Source organism: Oncorhynchus tshawytscha, linkage group LG01 (genome assembly GCF_018296145.1).
Source record: "Oncorhynchus tshawytscha isolate Ot180627B linkage group LG01, Otsh_v2.0, whole genome shotgun sequence".
Classification (NCBI taxonomy): domain Eukaryota; kingdom Metazoa; phylum Chordata; class Actinopteri; order Salmoniformes; family Salmonidae; genus Oncorhynchus; species Oncorhynchus tshawytscha.
Window position 1 is genome coordinate 24,259,771 of NC_056429.1, and position 22,414 is coordinate 24,282,184.

The 22,414-nt window shown below is 42.3% G+C and overlaps 1 protein-coding gene across 2 annotated transcripts in view; it reads right to left on the reverse strand.

Moving 5' to 3' along the window:
* Positions 1-22,414, reverse strand: part of LOC112247393 (FAS-associated factor 1) — a 93,829-nt gene that overhangs the window by 1,748 nt on the left and 69,667 nt on the right. For both annotated transcript variants that reach the window (XM_024416178.2, XM_024416249.2), the window contains exons 16-18: positions 15,673-15,753; positions 15,285-15,362; positions 11,113-11,328 (exon numbers count right to left, since the gene is read on the reverse strand). In XM_024416178.2, the coding sequence (XP_024271946.1) occupies positions 11,113-11,328; positions 15,285-15,362; positions 15,673-15,753 (375 nt within the window). The remainder of the gene's footprint in view (positions 1-11,112; positions 11,329-15,284; positions 15,363-15,672; positions 15,754-22,414) is intronic.

The window sequence follows — 22,414 nt, forward strand, 5'->3', positions numbered from 1 at the left end:
ATGTACCTTGGGATATGTACACAAAAGTCAATGTACCATGTACGCCATGCAAAGAATTGTACTCTGCGTGAACTAAGTCTCTTCCATCATGTAGACAAACTGGGACTGAGGCAACAATCTGATAATTTCTGTTGCAGTGGCCAGGATTTCCAAGAGATTGATCATTTCTGTTTTTCTAAGGCTTCCATCCAAACTAAACTATTGTGGTTTTTACACATCCCTGCATTGAACGATGTGTTACGACCATAAAACGAACCACCTTCCCTACTGAGTGAATGAACAAACACAAAGACGTAAGGTAGACAGTAATATTAGTGACACACATAGTGTGTATCAGTGACACACATAGTGTGTATCAATAAGCACAAAAATAATTCAAATCCAAGTTGAGCGCACTAGCAGAGCAAGACCGTAATGATGCATTGCCACCCATAATACAACTCATTTCGTTAGGTTACCCGTGTGTCAACATGGTTATGTTGTTTAACATGAGGCGACCCTGCCTCCTAGCTTATGAGGGTTAATCACTGGGGGTCTCCCGTTACATAGGCCCGTCGTCCTCGTCCCCACACCTGGGTCCTCTGTCTACTGTGACGTGGGGGCCAGGCCAGGGCTTATCTGCTGCTTGTGGTTAGACCTCCTATTATGATCACTGGGGTGGTAATTAACTAGCAGGCCTCAGACAACCAGCGCAGTAAGGTCAGAGTTCACCTCACACTGATTAGCCCATCCTCACGAAGACAGATTAGGTGGAGAAACACAGCTAGGTAATGTAATGGCTGAGAGACCTTTGAGGAGGCTGAAACATGAGTGCTGAAACCAAGTCAAAACTCCCACCTCTCCTCTCACTGTGGAGTCAGAGTTGGCTGTGTAACGATCCTGACAGATGTGTCTCTCAATCACCACTCTGGCTGGGAGTGTAATCCATGTAGTTGGAAATTGTCTTGACTGGTTCTCCATTGAAGTAAGATGTATTGTGACTTTTGCTGCCAACAGGCTGATCCTACTCCCTGATATAACATCTCACGCTCCTCTTTTCTACCACACTGATATGGTAATAAACCCATTGTCCCCTCAATGAGTAATCTTTCCTAATGAGTCATATTTCCAATGATCATTGAGACATCCAAAACCTAACCTTCAATAGAGCTAGATAAAGTACATCATTTCAAAGCTATGATGCCAGGAGTTCAAAGAAGAGCAAGAATTCATCAGCAAACACTGCTATTCCCAGATGAACAGGGAAATGTCACACCAATGGAGGCTCTTTGTCTTCATCTCCTCATACTAATTTCTTCTGTCATCTGGGCTCTCCGCTCCCCAGTATGACCTGAGGGTGTAAGGCAGCACAGGGAGGGGGTGCCACAGCAACCTACACAACACACCGCAGCAAGGGCAAAGCAAGATGGCGTGCTGCTAACAGCTTACACCCCAACGGGTGAACGCCTTTCTCCCCACCTTTTGCTCAGTATTTCACAAATGCCAGCTATGCAAATGAACCTGACAGGCGTGTTATGACACCACAGAATCAGGTATGAGTAAATGAGGGTTTAGGAAGGATCAGGTGCGGCTGTGTGTGTTGGGGGGGAGGGGAGAGCATCTGACTCTAAAAAGAAAGTAGAGAAACAAGATGCCACACTGACACAGGAGACAAGCGCTATTGCTGATTGTTTACATTGTTATCCAATTAACAGACCACAAGCATTGAGGCATCCGTCAACAAACAAAGCTGTCGTTTTCCACTCTGCGTCGCGATACCAGCTCCATATTTTCACTGTCTGGCTCGGCCAAGACTCGATGAATTCTCTTCTCCCCTGACTGACACATACAGCAGCGCATGACACACAAACATATTCATTCCAACATTATTCATGACACGACTAACAAAACAATCTTATCAAGAACAGCTCTATGATAAAGGCAATGCACAAGCATATGTTAGCATATGTTAGCATAGTAGATAAACCAACTAGGTGTATGACACACATCAACATGAAAGTCCAGCACAGGTTCGTGAAGGGTCATTGTAAGAGCGTTTTGAAGATTCCGGTTAAATCCGGAGCAGTAGTGTGTTCTCCAGTGCTTGATGATGTTGACAGTGGATAATCCTTTAACCCTATCACACGCACTCATCCTGACAGGCCTCACACAGTGGCCAAACAAATACTGAGCAGAGCGAGATGCCAACTTGCTTGATAGATCCACTACTACTGTAAATGTTGTACATTTGTATGAAGTATACATGCAAGGCTCTCTTGAACAAGACGCCTTGGTCTCAAATGGTATTTCCCTGCGAAAATAAAAAGGTTCCATTTCTTTATATTTTAAACTCCTGTCAAAATCGTCTAATCCCACTGAAAATGTCATCTAAAACCTTTATTTAGGTCTATGGTTAAAAAAAACTAAATAAGCATCACTCATGTACACAACTTATTCAAGTTACACAAGGACTACAGAGGTTTCAGTGTGAACATCAATATGTGGGTTGTATAAAGAAAATAACGCACAAGATTCATTTCATTCCTACCATCGAACAGAGCTTCCACCCTCCCGCTGCAAGTATATGTTTGAGGGATTACATTTCTAGATTTGATTTGAGATCGTGTTGGATCTCAACTTCCAATCTCTAGTGAAGGGCTATTAGGAACATTTTGGCATATTTATATGCGTTAGAGACGATCTGCTCTTACATCTCAGGAAATAATTTATTAACTCCATGTTATTGTCTTAAGTTAAACATGAGGAAATCTTAAGACTGAACATAATTAACACTTGAAGTTAAAATAAATATTGCAAATCACTACATTAGAATGAATGAAACACATTTGATAACTTGAGTGAAAAGATAAAAAAAAAAAACACCCGTCTCAAGATGTCCGTTTCCAACATAATTAAACATGCAGCTGAAATAACGCATTTTTAATTAAGCCATTTGGGTTCTATGTCAATTAAAACCAAATAGCTTGTCTGTTTTAAAGTTGTGTTGTCAAGTGTTTATTCGGCCAATTACAAAAGCAGTGGGAGACCATTATGTGCTTCCAGGAACGATGGCAACACGTAGAGCCAGGGGCGTGAACAGCCCACTTCAAAGAGGGCCGCCGTGCGGCCTGGAGGAGGGAGGGACGGAGGGGGGAGGACCGGAGGGTGAAAGGGGGGACTGCCGTTACCTAGGGGAACAGGCCTTGAGCTATTAACTTCTTTTGAAGAGGAAGCACTCTGCTCTCACAAGCGCTATATGCTGCATAGAGCAGAGCCAACACAAACACAGTTCAGAAAGCGTGAGACTGAGTACAGTATGCATGTACAGCACTGTGAGGCAAAGGTGTGATAAGTCGGTCAGAGAGCTACTGGAATCAGAGCAAATCCTACATGGAGCTTTGGAGCTATACCCCACATAGTCATATAGGTGGGAGAGGATATTGTGGAAAGAGTTTTGGGTTAAGAGTATGAATTTTGGGAATATATCAATAAACTGCCAATTTCTTCTTGTGCACTTCACTGTTTCAGACTTGAAACGAACCAAGTGGTGCAGCTTTGATGTCCATTTCAGTTGGACACGAGGATCATATCATTGCACGGTTGATTTTTTTCCTCGGTTTGAGTTTTGTCTAAATCATCCTACACATTGGCACTGTTCATTATTTTATTTTCAGAAACCTGGAACATCAATTAGGGTAAGGTAAAACCTGGCACAAAGTACAGCATCACAACGTGAAGAAAAATATAAAGTGTAGACAATGTTTTGGTGTCTAAAACCTGTTGGGTATACTGAGCTAGGTTAACTCATGACTGGAAAAATGTACAGCGGCGTTTACACAGGCAGCCCAATTCTGATCTTTTTTCCACCAATTGGTCTTTTGATCACATCAGATCTTTTCATATCAAATATTTTTCAGAGCAGATCTGATTGGTGAACAGACCAATTAGTGAAAAAAATATCAGAATTGGGGTGCCTGTGTAAACACAGCCAGCCTAAGTAGCTGGACCACATACTGGTGCTGGAGTGTGAAGAGAAATGTTGAAGCCAAGACCAAAAATGAAACTTCCCCAATAACAAACAAGCAGCCAAAGAAACCAACCTATAAAGTCAGCAATGCATTTCTTTCTTTCGGTTTTATCATCTTGCACTAAATTGATTTCTTATTGCTGGCAATTATCTTGTCATGCATGGGGAGTAAGGAGAGATGAAGTTTAAACATTTGTGGTGCATTACAAATGCAATAGTGGTACATCCACTAATCCGAGCAGAGCAACAGTGGGAGCGTCTGGAGGAGATTGAGGCTCATTTTAATTAGAGAGGAGAGCTGGAAGATTAGACAAACTGGGAACAGTGTTCTGATGCACAAACATACACTGGCACATTCTGCTAGGCTGTCTCCCAAATTACACCATATTTCCTATGTAGTGCCCTACTTTTGACCAGGGCCAATAGGGCTCTAGTCATAAGTAGTGCATGATATAGAGAACAGGATGCCATTTGGGACACAAAATAAACTCTACTGTACTTTCTTCTCCTCTGCCTCACATCTACTGGAATTTCACTGGAGATTAAGACACATTTTTATCTTGGTCTAATACTCTTGTTTACTTTCTCTTTGGTTTTAATTCTGAAGACAAAACTGTGAATCCTTAGATTTTAAAGTGTGCCTAAGTTGTGAATAAGGCATATACAGTGCCTTCGGAAAGTATTCAGACCCCTTGACTTTTTCCACATTCTGTTACGTTACAGCCTCATTCTAAAATGGATTCAATCGTTTATTTTCAACCTCAATCTACAAACAATACTCCACAGTGATCAAGTGAAAAGTTTAGTTGGTGTGCAAATGTATAAACAAAAAAACAGCTTTACATAAACATTCAGACCCTTTGCTATGAGACTCGAAATTGAGTTCAGGTATATCCTGTTAACCATCGATTATCCTTGAGATGTTTCTAAAACTTTATTGGAATCCACCTGTGGACTTGGAAAGGCATACACCTGTCTATTAAAAGGTTCCACAGTTGGCAGCGCATGTCAGAGCAAAAACCAAGCCATGAGGTCGAAGGAATTGTCCGTAGAGCTCCGAGTCGAGGCACAGATCTGGGGAAGGGTATCAAAAACACAGTAGCCTCCATCAAGAACCCGATTGTAAATCTGACAGCAGTTGAGTTCCTCTGTGGAGATAGGAGAATCTTCCAGAAGGACAACCATCTCTGCAGCACTCATTAAATCACGCCTTTATGGTCGAGTGGCCAGACGCAAGCCACTCCTCAGTGAAAGGGACAAGACACCTAAAGACTCTTAGACCATGAGAAACAAGATGATCTGCTCTGATGAAAGCAAGATTGAACTCTTTGGCCTGAATGCCAAGCGTCACGTCTGGAGGAAACCTGGCACCATCCCTACGGTGAAGCATGGTGGTGGCAGTATCAGGCTGTGGGGATGTTTTTCAGCGGCAGGGAATGGGAGACTAGTCAGGATTGAGGAAAAGATGAACGGAGCAAAGTACATAGAGATCCTTGATGAAAACCTGCTCCAAAGCGCTTAGGACCTCAGATTGGGGCAAAGGTTCACCTTCCAACAGGACAACGACCTTAAGCGCACAGTCAAGACAACGCAGGAGTGGCTTTGGGACAAGTCTCTGAATGTCCTTGAGTGGCCGAGGCAGAGCCCGGACTTGAAACAGATCGATCATCTCTAGAGAGATCTGAACATAGCTGTGCAGCGACGCACCCCATCCAACCTGACAGAGCTTGAGAGGATCTGCAGAGAAGAAGACTCGAGGCTGTAGTCGCTGCTAAAGGTGCTTCAATAAAGTACTAAGTAAAGGGTCTGAATACTTTTGTAAGTGATATATTTCCATTTGGTATTTTTAATAAATTGGCCACAATTTCTAAAACCTGTTTTTGCTTTGTCAATACGAGGTAGTGTGTGGAGATCGATGGGGGACGACGACAATTGAATCCATTTTAGATTAAGGCTGTAACATCAAGACGTCTGAATACTTTCCGAATGCACTAGGCACTACGTAACCAAAAGTATGTGGACACCCGCTCATCGAACATCTCATCCCAAATTCATCGGCAATAATATGGAGTTGGTCCCCCCTTTGCTGCTATAACAGTGTCCACTCTTCTGGAAAGGATTTCCACTAGATGTTAGAACATTGCTGCAAGAGTATTAGTGAAGGCGGGCACTGATGTTGGGGTTAAGATTTCCCTTCACTGGAACTTAGGAGTCTGAACCATTAAACACAGCCCCAGACCATTATTCCTCCTCCAGCAAACTTTACAGTCAGCACTATGCATTGAGGCAGGTAGCGTTCTCCAGGAATCCACCAAGCGCAGATTCGTCCGTTGGACTTCCACTGCTCCAGAGTTCAAAGATGGCGAGCTTTACACCACTCCAGCCAACACTTCGCATTGAGTATTGTGATCTTTGGCTTGTGTGCGGCTGCTCGGCCATGTAAACCCATTTCATGAAGCTCCCAACAAACAGCTATTGTGCTGGTGTTGCTTCCAGAGGCAGTTTGGAACTCGGGAGTGAGTGTTGCAACCGAGGACAGACGATTTTTTACACACAACAGCATTCGGCAGTCCTGTTGTGCGACCTACCACTTCGCGTCTGAGCCGTTGTTGCTCCTAGACGTTTCCACGTCACAATAACAGCACTTACACTTGACCAGGGCAGCTCTAGCAGGACAGAAATTGGACGAACTGACCTGTTGGAAAGGTGGCATCCTATGACGGTGCCACGTTGAAAGTCACTGAGCTCTTCAGAAACGCCATTCTACTGCCAATGTTTGTCTATGGAGATTGCATGGCTGTGTGCTCGATTTCATACATCACTCAGCAACGGTTGTGGCTGAAATGGCTAAATACACTATTTTAAAGGGGTAGTACCTGCAAAACACCAGTGGCAATTTCTCACATGGACAAGAATTTCTCAGAACAAGAATAGACTGAAGAGTTTCAGAAGAAAGTTCTTTGATTCTAGCCATTTTGAGCATGCAAAAAAAACCAACATATATATATAAAAAAAAAATTATATATATATATATTTTTTTTGTGAAGTGTTGGCTGGAGTGGTGTGTGTACATATATATATATACATACACATATACACATATATACATACATATACATATACATACATATACATATACATATATATACACACACACACACACACACACACACACACACTGCTCAAAAAAATAAAGGGAACACTAAAATAACACATCCTAGATCTGAATGAATGAAATATTCTTATTAAATACTTTTCTTTACATAGTTGAATGTGCTGACAACAAAATCACACAAAAATTATCAATGGAAATCAAATGTATCAACCCTTCGAGGTCTGGATTTGGAGTCACACTCAAAATTAAAGTGGAAAACCACACTACAGGCTGATCCAACTTTGATGTAATGTCCTTAAAGCAAGTCAAACTGAGGCTTAGTAGTGTGTGTGGCCTCCACGTGCTTGTATGACCTCCCTACAACGCCTGGGCATGCTCCTGATGTGGCGGCGGATGGTCTCCTGAGGGATCTCCTCCCAGACCTGGACTAAAGCATCCGCCAACTCCTGGACAGTTGGCGGATGGAGCGAGACATGATATCCCAGATGTGCTCAATTGGATTCAGGTCTGGGGAACGGGCGGGCCAGTCCATAGCATCAATGCCTTCCTCTTGCAGGAACTGCTGACACACTCCAGCCACATGAGGTCTAGCATTGTCTTGCATTAGGAGGAACCCAGGGCCAACCGCACCAGCATATGGTCTCACAAGGGGTCTGGGGATCTCATCTCGGTACCTAATGGCAGTCAGGCTACCTAAGGCGAGCACATGGAGGGCTGTGCGGCCCCCCAAAGAAATGCCACCCCACACCATGACTGACCCACCGCCAAACCGGTCATGCTGGAGGATGTTGCAGGCAGTAGAACGTCCTCCACGGCGTCTCCAGACTCTGTCACATGCGCTCAGTGTGAACCTGCTTTCATCTGTGAAGAGCACAGGGCGCCAGTGACGAATTTGCCAATCTTGGTGTTCTCTGGCAAATGCCAAACGTCCTGCACGGTGTTGGGCTGTAAACACAACCCCCACATGTGGACGTCGGGCCCTCATACCACCCTCATGGAGTCTGTTTCTGACCGTTTCAGCAGACACATGCACATTTGTGGCCTGCTGGAGGTCATTTTGCAGGGCTCTGGCAGTGCTCCTCCTGCTCCTCTTGCACAAAGGTGGAGGTAGCGGTCCTGCTGCTGGGTTGTTGCCCTCCTACGGCCTCCACGTCTCCTGATGTACTGGCCTGTCTCCTGGTAGCGCCTCCATGCTCTGGACACTATGATGACAGACACAGCAAACCTTCTTGCCACAGCTCGCATTGATGTGCCATCCTGGATGACCTGCACTACCTGAGCCACTTGTGTGGGTTGTAGACTCCGTCTCATGCTACCACTACAGTGAAAGCACCGCCAGCATTCAAGTGACCAAAACATCAGCCAGGAAGCATAGGAACTGAGAAGTGGTCTGTGGTCATCACCTGCAGAACTACTCCTTTATTGGGGGCGTCTTGCTAATTGCCTATAATTTCCACCTGTTGTCTATTCCATTTGCACAACAGCATGTGACATTTATTGTCAGTGTTGCTTCCTAAGTGGACAGTTTGATTTCACAGAAGTGTGATTGACTTGGAGTTACATTGTGTTGTTTAAGTGTTCCCTTTATTTTTTTGAGCAGTATATATATATATATATATATATATATATATATATATATATCTAAACATTAGGAACTGCAACCCAAAAGGAGTTGCAACCCCTTTTGCTCTCAGAAAAAGCCTCAATTTGTCGGGGCATGGACTCTACAAGGTGTCGAAAGCGTTCCACGGGGATGCTGGCCCATGTTGACACCAATTATTCCCACAGTTGTGTCAAATTGTCTAGATGTCCACATACTTTTTTGTATATTTTACAGGCTCAAAATGGCTAGAATCAAAGAACTTTCTTCTGAAACTCATCAGTCTATTCTTGTTCTGAGAAATTCTTGTCCATGTGAGAAATTGCCACTGGTGTTTTGCGGGTACTATTTAACGAAGCTGCCAGTGGAGGACTTGTGAGGTGTCCGTTTCTCAAACTAGACACTAATGTAGTTGTCCTCTTGGTCAGCTGTGCACTGGGGCTTCCCACTCCTCTTTCTATTTTGGTTAGAGGCAGTTTGCTCTGTTCTGTAAAGGGAGTAGTACACAGCATTGTAAGAGATCTTTAGACACTTGGCAATTTCACACACAGAATAACCTTCATATTTCAGAACAAGAATAGACTGATGAGTTTCAGAAGAAAGTTCTTTGTTTCTGGCCATTTTGAGCCTGTAATGGAACCCACAAATGCTGATACTCCAGTTACTCAACTTGTCTAAAGAAGGACTGTTTTATTGTTTCTTTAATCAGCACAACAGCTTTCAGATGTGCTAACATAATTAGAAAACCCTTTTGCAATGATCAATTATCCTTTTCAAATTATAAAACTTGGATTAGCTAACAACGTGCCATTGGAACACAGGAGTGATGGTCGCTGATAATGGGCCTCTGTACACCAATGTAGATATTCCATTTAAAAATAATCAGCCATTTCCAGCTTCAATAGTCATTTACAACATTAACACTGTATTTCTGATCAATTTGTTATTTGTTAGATCAAAAGTTATTTTATTGGTTTTTCTTTCAAAAACAAGGACATTTCTAAGTGACCCCAAACTTTTGAACGGTTGTGTGTGTGTGTGTGTTTATATATATTCTAAACATTAGGAACACCTTCCTAATATTGAGTTGCAAACCCTTTTGCTCTCAGAAAAAGCAAAAGTGAAAGCGTTCCACAGGGATGCTGGCCCATGTTGACACCAATTATTCCCACAGTTGTGTCAAGTTGGCTGGATGTCCTTTGGTTGGGGGACCATTCTTGAAACACACGGGAAACTGTTGAGCATGAAAAAACCCAGTAGCTTTGCAGTTCTTGACACAAATCGGTGCGTCTGGCACCTAACTACCATACCCTGTGTTCAAAGGCACTTAAATATTTTGTCTTACCCATTCACCCTCTGAATGGCACACACAATCCATGTCTCAATTATCTCAAGGCTTAAAATACTTCTTTAACCTGTCCCCTACCCTTCATCTACAATGATTGAAGTGGATTTAACAAGTGACATCAATTGGGGATCAAAGCTTTCACCTGGTCAGTTTATGTAATGGAAAGAGCTGGTGCCCTTAATGTTTCGTACACTCAGTGTATGTGCCTGTACATTTTTTGTGTGTATATTGTGTGTGTGTGTGTGTGTGAGAGAGAGTGTTAGGGAGAGAAAAGTGTTTGTACTCCCATGTTCCCTACAGACCAGGATGGCAGGGTGTCTGGGCAGGCCCACACACACACACACAAATGGAAATCCTATTTTGTTTCCACCACTCCAATTAAGCAGGTAGTTAAAACTGTGCTCATTAGCTACCTGCTACAGCACAGAGCAGAGCGTGGGCACTAGCTCTAATTACTTGAAGAACTCCGGTCGGTGCTGCGCCGTACACCATGGCTGAGGAGAATACTGCTGACTGTATTGTATCCTAAGTAGCCAGTGCTCTTTTGTGCATGTGCACTGGCTCCTAATTAATATTCACCAAATTAGAAATGCACTTGTGGATAGAAGCAAAAACACACTTGCGCGTGGACGCATGCACACGCATGAAAAACACACTTCTCATTAGCCCACCATGGCTTTTAATTCTACAGCAATCCTCTAACTATCTGAACAGTCACACTCTCTGGGCACTGGGGATAGAGATGAGCAACAAACTCGAGCCACTTGCCGGGATGAGCCAATTATTACTGTGGATTTCTCCTGCAGAGATGTTACACTACAATCAGGACCACTGAGCATTCTGCTGAGTTGATGATGACAGCTCAGTACCTGTAGTTAGGGAGCTGCAGGCACTGAGCAAAGAAAGCTAAACATAGAGTTAAATGTTAGTCATTATAGACCATGGTTCTATCTTGTTATAAAGCCTCTACATTGATGTGTGTGCATGAGCTGTGTTTGTGTGTGTGAGCTGTGTTTACTGCAGTGTTTGAAGGCTGTACTCACGTTTCTGCGGGGGAAGGTGGTGAGCAGTTTGAAGTCCTCCCAGGGGTAGCCCTTGGAGGCCACAAAGTCAAAGAGGACCTGCAGCTTGGTGCTGCCCAGGAAGCGCCGCACCAGGAACTCTCCACTGGGGGTTCGGATACGCAGCTTGCTAATTGGCTCTCCTCCTTCCTCCGCAGGCTCTGGCGGCAGGGCGTGCTCCAATGAGAGGCGGATGGCCTGGACAAAGGGGAGGGACAAAGAGTTAGGCACGGAAGGCCGTGATTATTCACAGTTGGACAATATGACTTACCATTTGTAGGTGTGATTTATTTGCTTACAATACACCTACTTAAATGTTAAGATATAAATAATGGGTTGATTTCGTAACCGTTTAATAAATTGTGGTAGAAATGGGCACTCAAACTACTATTTACGAGACAACATATGGATTCAGAGTAATTTATAAGGCATCGAATCCTCTGACCTGTTCTTCCAAAACACGTAGGCTAGTCTTTGCCTCTCCTCCATTAAGACATACAGTACAATGCTGACTCGTGTCGAGGTAGATTAGATAGCGGCACAGAACAAAAAGGCTAGCCTCATCAACAGCAGAGAAATTAATCAGGTCTCCAGTGTCACAGAGCAGGACCTGTGGCTTTCGCGGGCTCTTTCCCTCCAGCTTGTTGTTCCTGTTTTGACAGTGGGTAGCATATGCTGTGACAACACACGGCAGCTTTATTTACCAACCATAATGCAATTATATTTCATAAAAGTGTACAACAGTAGTTCATTAGCAGCTCCAAGCATTGAGTGGGCGCGTGCCGGAGGCTCTCCCCCAGGTAGGGGCCTGGTATTGGGGCCCCTAGGGCCCCCTGCAGCAGAGAGATCTGTGGCGTCTGAAGCCACACGGCACACGCCTCACTCAGAGTCCGCTCTACACAAAGAGCACTCAGGAGCATCACCGCTCACCGCCAAACACCCCCCCCCCCACCCCCCAAGAAACACCACCACAGGAGGGGGCAGGGAGGGGGAGGTGCATGCACCTGACAGGAGCACCATGGGGCTCCTGGATGTGTTAAATAATGACATCACCCCACCCCCCCACTGCCTCTCTCACTCTGCCTACCTCTTCCATTCACCTCCCTCTCCACACAAAGATACAGAATGCATTCCCCTTGTCCTTGTGTGTGTTTACTGTGGTGTTTGTTTTCCTGCAGCCTGCGGGGTATTGTGGCGGGTGGTGCAGGGCACAAACAGCCGGAGACTCGCGACAGACTGGAGGGTTCTGGGCCCAGATTCACAAAACCTTGTTAAAAAGCAATTTCTTCTTAACTTCCTTTTATCCCCCTCTTAACTATAGATTTAAGAAGTTAAGCAAAGTTGCTATTCCTCAAAAAGGTTATTTCTTATGTTTCTCCTTTAGAAAAAAGTTAAGAAAGTTATTGGAAATCTCCATTCCAAGATTCCGAAACCCTCATCTTAAACTCAAGGCAGTGAGAGAAAAAGCTCATGAAAGCAATTGAACATGCACTCACAGACTTCATCCGAATGTTTCAGTATTGATTATTTTAAACCCAACAACATGTTTAAGAACAACAAATCTCAGTAAGACATATGCTAACATGATTGTCATTGCTAGCTAGAAAGCTAGATCAAATGGTTGCCTAACAACAAACATCTTAAGAAGATTTGTTAGAAGATATTTGAGAAGTTTGTAAGAAAATCATTAAATCTTAAGATACTGTTGAGGGATTGCACTTACGAACTTATTTTTTCTTAAGAAACTTCTGTTTTGTGAATCTGGGCCCTTGTCTGTGGGTAGGACAGGGAGGCTGAGGGAGGGAGTGAGTGGCTGGCTAGGTGCTTGGCTGGGCTCCAGGTGTGGGACACCATGCTGCCTTGTTTACTCACACACAATGTCAGAGAAATGAGGCGTTGGCACAACCAGGGGTAAGCAGCACACAGCTCTGAACAGTTGGGACAGCTGTTGTCCTTCTTCCACACGCCATACAGACAGACAGGCTCCACTTAATCTCTCCCATCTTTCTACCCGACAACCAACAGTTGTAGTAGCGGGCGACAGAGCGAAACAATCTGGAACGAGATCTGTGTTTTGAACTCCAGCTTTGTTGAAACACAGATGTTCCAGTGCCAGTTACTCGAGTGATGACTCATGAAGTTCTGATGCATGTACAAACTGTATGTAATAATGATGTATAGCTAGATGTAATCTATGAAGATGTACAACCTGTTAAGACTGTCATACACAATCTTGGCACAGACAGAGACCTCCCTTTACCACACCACTGTTGTATGTGATCATGGTTGTGGTATGTGTGTTGTTGTGCGTCTTCCTCCAGGTTGTTTGCCCCCCTCTTGTCCCCGAGGCTTCATTAGTGACTCCACGAGTGTCTCTCAGTCTCCACTGTCATCATTAAACACACCCTCCTGCCTGCCTGCCTGCCTCACACTTGACCAGGCAGACACACAACCAGATCCGTGAAACGCATCAGTCGACCGGCTGAAAATACACCTGATACAATCACACACAGCTCAAGTAAAAAAATAAAATGTCTATGTCTGCCCCTGTCTTATAGCCTTTATGGGTACAATAAGGTACCTGCATTTTGCATTTATTAAGGATCCCCATTAGCTGCTGCTACTCTTCCTGGGATCCAAACAAGATTAAGACAATTAGAGAAAAAAATATACAACCCATTATCACACCGATACATATCTACAATACAAAATGTATAAAACTGCAATACAACTATATTACAACGTTACAATGCACGTGTGTATAGAGTGCGTGTGTTAGCGTGCGTATGAGTTCACGTCTCTTTCCAGTCCGCGTTGTTCCATAGGTTGCAATTTTATCTGTTTAAAAAAAAGCCCCGGTAAGCTTGTCTGAGGTATATACTGCATGTACATACTACATGTAAACAAGAGAGGGGCCATCGAGTACGTTTACATGCACACTAATCAATCGATATTAAACGGATTATGGCAGTAGGCTGAGCATGGAAATAGTCATGTAAACACCTTACTCTACTTATCTTAAAATCGGCGTAAGTTCAAAATAAATGTAAGCATATGCCAATTTAAAACACCTGGTTTCCTGAGCAATCTTTCGAATCATTAGGACCTGCTTAAATCGGCGTTCCAGCGGTGCATTTGATCTGCACATGTGCCAGCACCAGCAGCGCAAGCCTCCCTCTTACGCACGAGTTTAGTGAGTTCTGAAAAACTGATAGTATGCATCTTAGAAATTGATTTTACATGTCCGACCTAAGAATCAAATGTACTCCGCAAAAATAACATGGTCACTGTGGTATAATTATTATTTTCCATTGGTTTATTTTCTGCAATAATTCAAAAGTCCCATCAAGTAGTCTGATTTCAGATGTGTCCATATAAACAGGAACATCAGGGAAATCCTTCTTCTTTCAAAGCATGTAAATGTTTTAAACAAACTATCACATTAATCTGACTACCCACCATAATCGTATTATTGTGTGCATGGAACCGTGCTCATTGCTGGGTATCATGTTGCTGAATATCTACACTTGTTGCATACAAGCAGTGTGTTGGCAGAGAAGAAACCATGGCAAAGGGCTAGAGGACTACAGTGATATAATTAAGACTGGACAGACAGGGCTTTTGTCCGGGGCTGTTTAACTAATGTGACAAATCATCTCAGATAGCTGGTTCACCTGATCCCTGCTGGCTGTAGAGTTTGCTGCTGAGTAAATAGCCAATCAGCTGGCTAAAAGGAGCTATAACTACAGCATTCACAAATGCGTTCCCACTGCCATAATTGTTTTTCTTTGTCCCACCGTGCTTTGTGCTCCCGCTTTTGTTCACTTGGTTTCAATATGAGCTTGTGTGTTGTAGGGCATTTGAACAGGACAATAACATCTCTGTATGACAAGCTTAACAGGGATAGGCCTTACTGTACACACTAGAGTTTAGTACATGTTGCTCTGTGTCTCTGACCCCACCACAGGGATCACATGCTAGTATAAACTCCACAAACAACAAAAGATATGGAAATGTGTGATATGCAGCAAGGAACGGACTCAAATATCAATGTTTAAAAAAACAAACTAATCATGTGTTTTCAGTGTTACAACAATAGCTAAGTGGGACATTATTTCTCTAAACAAACATTGAGATATGGTTCATGTTCTCACCTCCTTCTCATCATCTGCTTCTTTCTGGATCTGTTGCAGGCGAAGCTGTTCTGCCTGCTCTCTCTCCTGTGCTTCTCTCTGAAAAAACAAATATATTTTTATAAATCCAGCCATTCAACATCAAAACATTATGAACAGTGATCAAGCAATCAATAATGTGGCTGTTCACAGGTTTACAGGGTAAATTCACAATAACAACCATTTACAACACCCATCATTGGCCACAATCATAACATGATTATAAAAGGGTATATACTTTATACTTGTGTTCTGAATAATATTTCACTTGAGGATAACGCTAAAATGGATCTTCAAAAACCCTCAAACATCTATCTGATGAGAATGGATCCATGTCATTGTGTTGTATGTGTTGTAGTTGATGACCAACCTTTTTACGGTCAGCCTCTAAAGACAGTTGGTAGGCCTCATCCTGCTCCCTCTTCACCATTTCCCTGGCTTCACGTTCATCCTGGATAGAGAGAAAGAGACCAGGTCAGAAAAGAAGGCAAATATCTTAAAGTTCGGAGCGAAACAATAAACACCAATAACAATAGAAGCTGATAAAATACAAAAGTTGCTCCTTCTGCCACATGTAATATTGTGCTGTGTTGAATAGCTGTGACTCTGGGAAGCAGAGCAGCAGGAATTGGAGTAGCGCTGAATGAGAGAACCGAATGCTTTCTGCCAGACACAAGGTTTGAAAGAGTATCATGTGGGAGAAGGGAATCTATTCGGGCCTTGACTTCCTTAACAGACCGGAGGACTCTTTTCTTTTCCCTCAGAGCTCCTGTTTGTACAAGAGGCAGACTGCTGCTTTTCTACCTGCTGTGTGTAAGAGGCTTTCTAAAGCAGAGAAAAATAACTGTTTCCATTGTGTCAGCACTGGCATTTGTTTTGGAGCTTGGGAGACTACATTTTCTTTTCCGAACCCTGGACTTTGTGTCAAAGATGTGAAAAGGTGACTCTATTGTAATTTGTGGGGTTTGTGCGCTGGGCAGGGGGAGTGGTCAGCTGTCGTATTGAAGTCTGACGATGAAAAGGATACATTTTCCCCTTTATCCTACAGACACTGTAGTAGCATGGTTGAGTACAAAATAATAATGGATCACTTACAGTTACTGTAAATGATTACGCTCTTTATTGTGCTCATTACCTTTGATGAAAGATCATGAAACAAACAAAATAAACTATGGTTTTACTGTTGAGGTACCACTCACAATGAACAAGACATGGTGCCATCAATTATCTACAGAGTATTTTATGGTGTACAATACAACTACTCTGTATCTGAAAGTAACAGCGATCAAAGGAATACAATATAAAACACAATGTTTTCCTGCTGATGAACACATCATTTGCAGTTAAAATAACTAACTAAACAGACAACCACAGGTAGGCGTGGCTACAGCAGTGACGGTTGCTGTAATGTGTGTGAAAGTATCTTTTTGGCTCTGCTCCTGTCTACCTCCCAGGCATGTCAGTCAGTGAGGAATGTGAGTGTGATGTTGGCAGATGTCTGTGGTGTCTGGGTCTGTCCACAGAGGAGTGGGAAAGCAGAGCAGGACAGCCACAGATAGCGAGTAGGTGTGAGTTCAAAGCCGTCTGGGGCAGCAACGCTGGCAATGGGGCGACCATCAGGTACAGGGACAAGTCATTCCGGCCTGGGATGGGAGACGTTGTGGAGGCTTTGGGTTCATGTCAGAGTACAGCAACACCCTGAGAGCTTACTCCCATTGAAGAGAGTAAAAGTAGAGGTATCGGGGCGAAATGTACATAATGGGTTCTATTTCAACACACCTAACGCAACGGTAAATTACCGGTTTAGGGGTGTGTCAGATTTTTTTTTGCTATTTTCACAACAGTAATTATGGGTGCAGTAGCGAGAAAGGACTAGGTTTTGATTAATAAACAAGTTGTGGGTGTGTCGAGGCTTGGTCCCTCACTGGCCAATCAGAAGGTGCTCCATTGCTAAATATGTGGTTGCTTCAAGTTGTGTATTTACGGTCCAATGCATTGCCATCGACTCTAAAATCGAATGTTAGTCCGTTACAAGCCAGTTCGTTAAATAGCATTGTCCATATTGTTCTAATTGCATTGCTTCATTATATAAATACATGGTTAAACATAGGCTACAGCAATCATAGGGGCTAGGCCTACTGTAAACTTCAGTCTGGACATGGACATGCCAAACAGTCAATAAGCAAGATTCACTATGCTATTGATAAGGCCTAATAAGAATGCATAATTCTAATCAAATTCTAATAAAAACGAGGCTGTGTGTCTAAATACAGTTACAGGCACCACAATTGCTCCCCGTAGGCATATAATATTGACTAGGCAACTTAGACTACGGAGGGTTTTACACAGCCAAACGTTTCACAGGAGCTGGACAAAGATCCAATAAAAAGACAAAGGGAAATGTAATTTGAAATGGCATTTTATTCAAGCCATGGACATTCTCAAACGTATTCACCGTTCATGGGTTTGTTGTAAATCCAATTAACCAAAAACAATCCGTTTCTTAGAACTAAACAACAATAATTCTAAATAGGATTGGGTCAGAAGCATAACATAAATCGCATCTCTTGTTCCATGAACATAATTATATGTGCGAACATGTAGGCCTAAGAGCTCTTTGACAGAAGGCATGGATGTTTGTCCTATCAATTGAATATAGTTTTTAAAAATATAGTATACACTAACCCTAGTCCTAGATATAACAAACATGTAGCAAATCTAGTTTATCGATTTTATTTGCTTCAATATGGAACTATTCAACGCACTGCATGTTCGAGCCATGGATTTGGACATTGCCCAAACGTTATAATAACATTAGCCTACCATCGCTATTGACCATCGTCTGTTAGTGACTACCACGTGAAAGGTAAACAAATGAACAGGAAAATAGCCTAGGGTACAAGAGAATTCAGAACCAAGGACAGCGATAGGAATTCCCACGATTTGACAGTTGTGTCAAAATGATGAAGGAAACTATAAGCTGTGTACTGTAAAACACACAGCCTATTTATTGATTTATATATACGAAACATGACCCACCAAGCCGCGCATCTTAACACCCGCGCGCTTAACTTCTTGGGATAGGGGGCGGTATTTTGACGTCCGGATGAAAAGCGTGCCCAAAGTAAACTGCCTACTACTCAGGCCCAGAAGCAAGGATATGCATATAATTAGATTTGGATAGAAAACTCTAAAGTTTCTAAAACTGTTAAAATAATGTCTGAGTATAACAGACCTGAAATGGCAGGCGGAACCCCGAGGACAAATCCCCCCCATTTAAAAATAAATCCTACCATTGATCTCAATGGCTGGCACATTTATAATAGGACGAAATCATGCCTGATTGCAGTTCCTAGGGCTTCCACTAGATGTCAACAGTCTTTAGAAAGAGTTTCAGGCTGGATTTGGGAAAAATTAGCCAGAAATTCAAGTTTGTCTAGGTGGCTCCCATTTTAGCTGTAGTGTTTCCAAGCGTGTGAATGAGAGTGCGTTCTTCGGTATTTTTCTCTGGTAAAGACAATAACGATTCTCAGTCTTAAATTTAATCGTTTATTTGCGTATTAGGGTATCTAAGGTTTGATTATAAACGTTGATTGACTTGTTTGGATAAGTTTATTGGTAACGTTTGGGATTAATTTTGTATGCATTTTGAAAGAGGGAAAACGAGTGGATTATTGACTGAAGCGCGCCAGCTAAACTGAGTTTTTATGGATATAAAGGAGTTTATCGAACAAAAGGACCATTTGTAATGTAACTGGGACTTTACAAAAGGACTCGCTAACGAAATGTACATTAGACCAAAACATGCCGGGTTACTGCTGGTGTTGATACGAAAAGACATGACGGTGGTCTACACGTTGAAATGGTTAGAAACTCTGAAGTGTTCCACCTCAACATCAGTGAAGATGATCACCTAGGAGACCAGAAACATTTACAGCCTGCATCTGTGCATGTTAAAGTTGTCCTAGAACTTTAACTAAAGACACGAGGTTGGAAGGAAGAAACCCCATCTCAGACTATCACTGGTACATCTAAAGTATCTAGTTTAATGAACACTCCAAGAGCAGAGAATATCTACAACTAAGGACATTGTGACCACTGGTGGATAACTAGAGACTTACATCGAGCCACTACCCATAGACCGATCGATTAGTTTCAACAGAGAAACACATTTACGCGTAAATATATATTGCATTTCTAATCCAAATGAGCAGTGGTTAGGGTGGCAATAAATTTTACTTCAGTGAGCGTTGCTTCCAAATGAAAAGTTAACGGTCTCTCCCTCCATCTTTCCCCACCCCCCCTTTCCATTGTGTAACAAGCCGTAATATCGTGTTAGTCCACTATGGACGTTAATATCATGTAATTGTGTATTGGTATTCTGTGTTATTTAGTTAATAAATAAATGCTTAAATAAATGTGTAGTACTGAATATTTAAAGGGCTAGGGTTCTTGCGTATCCACGGATTGTGCGACGTTCAGAATGAGACTGATGTAATAATTTACTGTTATTGATGTAAGAGAGATCTGTATATCTTTAGAGTATAAGTCGGGAGATAGTATCTTGTTAAACTTTCCCGTGGTGTCCCAAATTCCTAATGAGTTACTTGATTTTAATTAATTATGTAGCAATTAACAATTAGTTTGAGAAAATTAACAGTCAGATTACTGAGTGTCACGTCATGACAGCTGTATACCATAAATACAGTAAACTGGGGTATTTGGAAATAGCCACGGGATGGTTTTTCAATAGTCAATACCTTAGAAACTATTTCTTTGAAGTTTTTCCATACATGTTCATATTTGTAGCTACTTTGTAAGTAAATACATGCAGTTAACTTGTGCAATACTTTGAGATAAAGGAGAGCTCTTTCTCAATTTCACAGGTCACATTATTTGACATTATGAAGCTTACAGTAGTTCCCCAGAACAGTTGGACAAGTCATGTGTTTGTTTGTAAATAGCAGAACGGGAGAAAGCGGGCACATGGGAGTACAGCTGTGCATTTACAGGGGTCGCGTTTACCCTTTTGTGACTAGGGGGCAGTATTTTCATTTTTGAAGAAAAAAAAAGTTCCCGTAGTAAACGGGATATTTTGTCAGGACAAGATGCTAGAATATGCATATAATTGACAGCTTAGGATAGAAAACACTAAAGTTTCCAAAACTGTAAAAATATTGTCTGTGAGTATAACAGAACTGATGTTGCAGGCGAAAGCCTGAGAAAAATCCAATCCGGAAGTGCCCCATATTTTGAAAGCGCTGCGTTCCAATGCGTCCCTATTGAGCAGTGAATGGGCTATCAACCAGATTACTCTTTCTCCGTATTCCCGAAGGTGTCTACAGCATTGTGACGTAGTTTTACGTATTTATGTTGAAGAATACCCGTAGGCGGCTACATTGCGCAAGTGGTCACCTGATGCTCCCAGAGAGATTCCGCGTAAAATACAGAGGTAGCCATTACTCCAATCGGTCCTACTGAAAAACGAATTGTTCCGATGGATATATTATCGAATAGATATTTGAAAAACACCTTGAGGATTGACTATAAACAACATTTGCCATGTTTCTGTCGATATTATGGAGCTAATTTGGAATATTTTTCGCCGTTTTCGTGACTGCAATTTCTGGGTGATTTCTCAGCCAAACGTGAAGAACAAACGGAGCTATTTCGCCTACAAAAATAATATTTTGGGAAAAAAGGAACATTTGCTATCTAACTGGGAGTCTCGTGAGTGAAAACATCCGAAGCTCATCAAAGGTAAACGATGTAATTTGATTGCTTTTCTGATTTCCGTGACCAAGTTACCTGCTGCTAGCTGGACAAAATGCTATGCTAGGCTATCGATAAACTTACACAAATGCTTGTCTAGCTTTGGCTGTAAAGTATATTTTGAAAATCTGAGATGACAGGGTGATTAACAAAAGGCTAAGCTGTGTCTCAATATATTTCACTTGTGATTTTCATGAATAGGAATATTCTCTAGGAATATTTATGTCCGTTGCGTTATGCTAATTAGTGTCAGATGATGACAACGGTCCCGTTCATGGGATGGGGTGTCACTAGAGGTTAACATTGAAAGTCGTGTTGTTTTTGCTTAATTAGTGTGATCAGGGACGTGAAACTATAGTTTTCCTTCACATAAAATACATTAGCGCAACACATTTTTGCAGAAAATAGCTATATTGTCATTAGAAGTGTAATGCTATTCCTAATGTTTTTCTTAAAATGAATCTTGCATTTTACCGTAGAATGTAGGCTGGCGAAAATGAGAAAGTAGCGACAACAATGAGCAGAGCGCTGTCTGCTGATAGAAGAGAATTCAAGAAAGGGCATTCTGAGTGGAAAAGTGCAATTGAAGCACAAAATACGTTTGATAACGAGCAGAAATTACAATAAGAAGCATTTTAGATTTGCGCTTACAAAACGCATCAAGATATTTCTTGTTTATCTTTTTTTCCCTGCGTAAAAAAAATGAAGAATTCTGCATTAACACGGCCCTTAAGTTTAACTTGGTAGTTACCAAAGTAAGTGGCTGAATTAATAAGGTGATGCGGCATCATATGGTGTTAGTATTTGAGTCGTCAAAACCCTTTGGATGAGTTCTGTACAAATGCCACTGCAGCTTGATTTCCTTGAGCTTTTTCTCCTCTCTGTTCTGGGCCTGTCTGCTCCTCCCCATCTTCTATGAGCAGAGCATGTAGGCCCGTTGCCCTAGCAACTCCAGACAGACACAGCGTGTACACAGTACTGTTCTTCCTTCAGACAAGCATAAGTCAAAACTTTGTACATTTGCATAATGTATTTCGTTCACATTAATTTGTAAATATCCAAACTGACCAAAAATGACATTCGGTAACTCCTACCTCCATATGTATAACTTTATGAGCTGGATTGCCTGACTTTGCAATTAGTTTATTTGCGTTTGCACTCGTTAGCATATTTAGCTAGCAGCCTCCATAGAAATTCGCTATTACTTGTGATAATTTTGCACAATGGTGTTTTTGGTGCCCCCTTGTGTACTAAACCGGGAACACCGTAAATTCCGGGATGAGAGAAGGACAGTATGACGATATGGAAATATGCATTCCACCCAACCCTAGCATCTACCA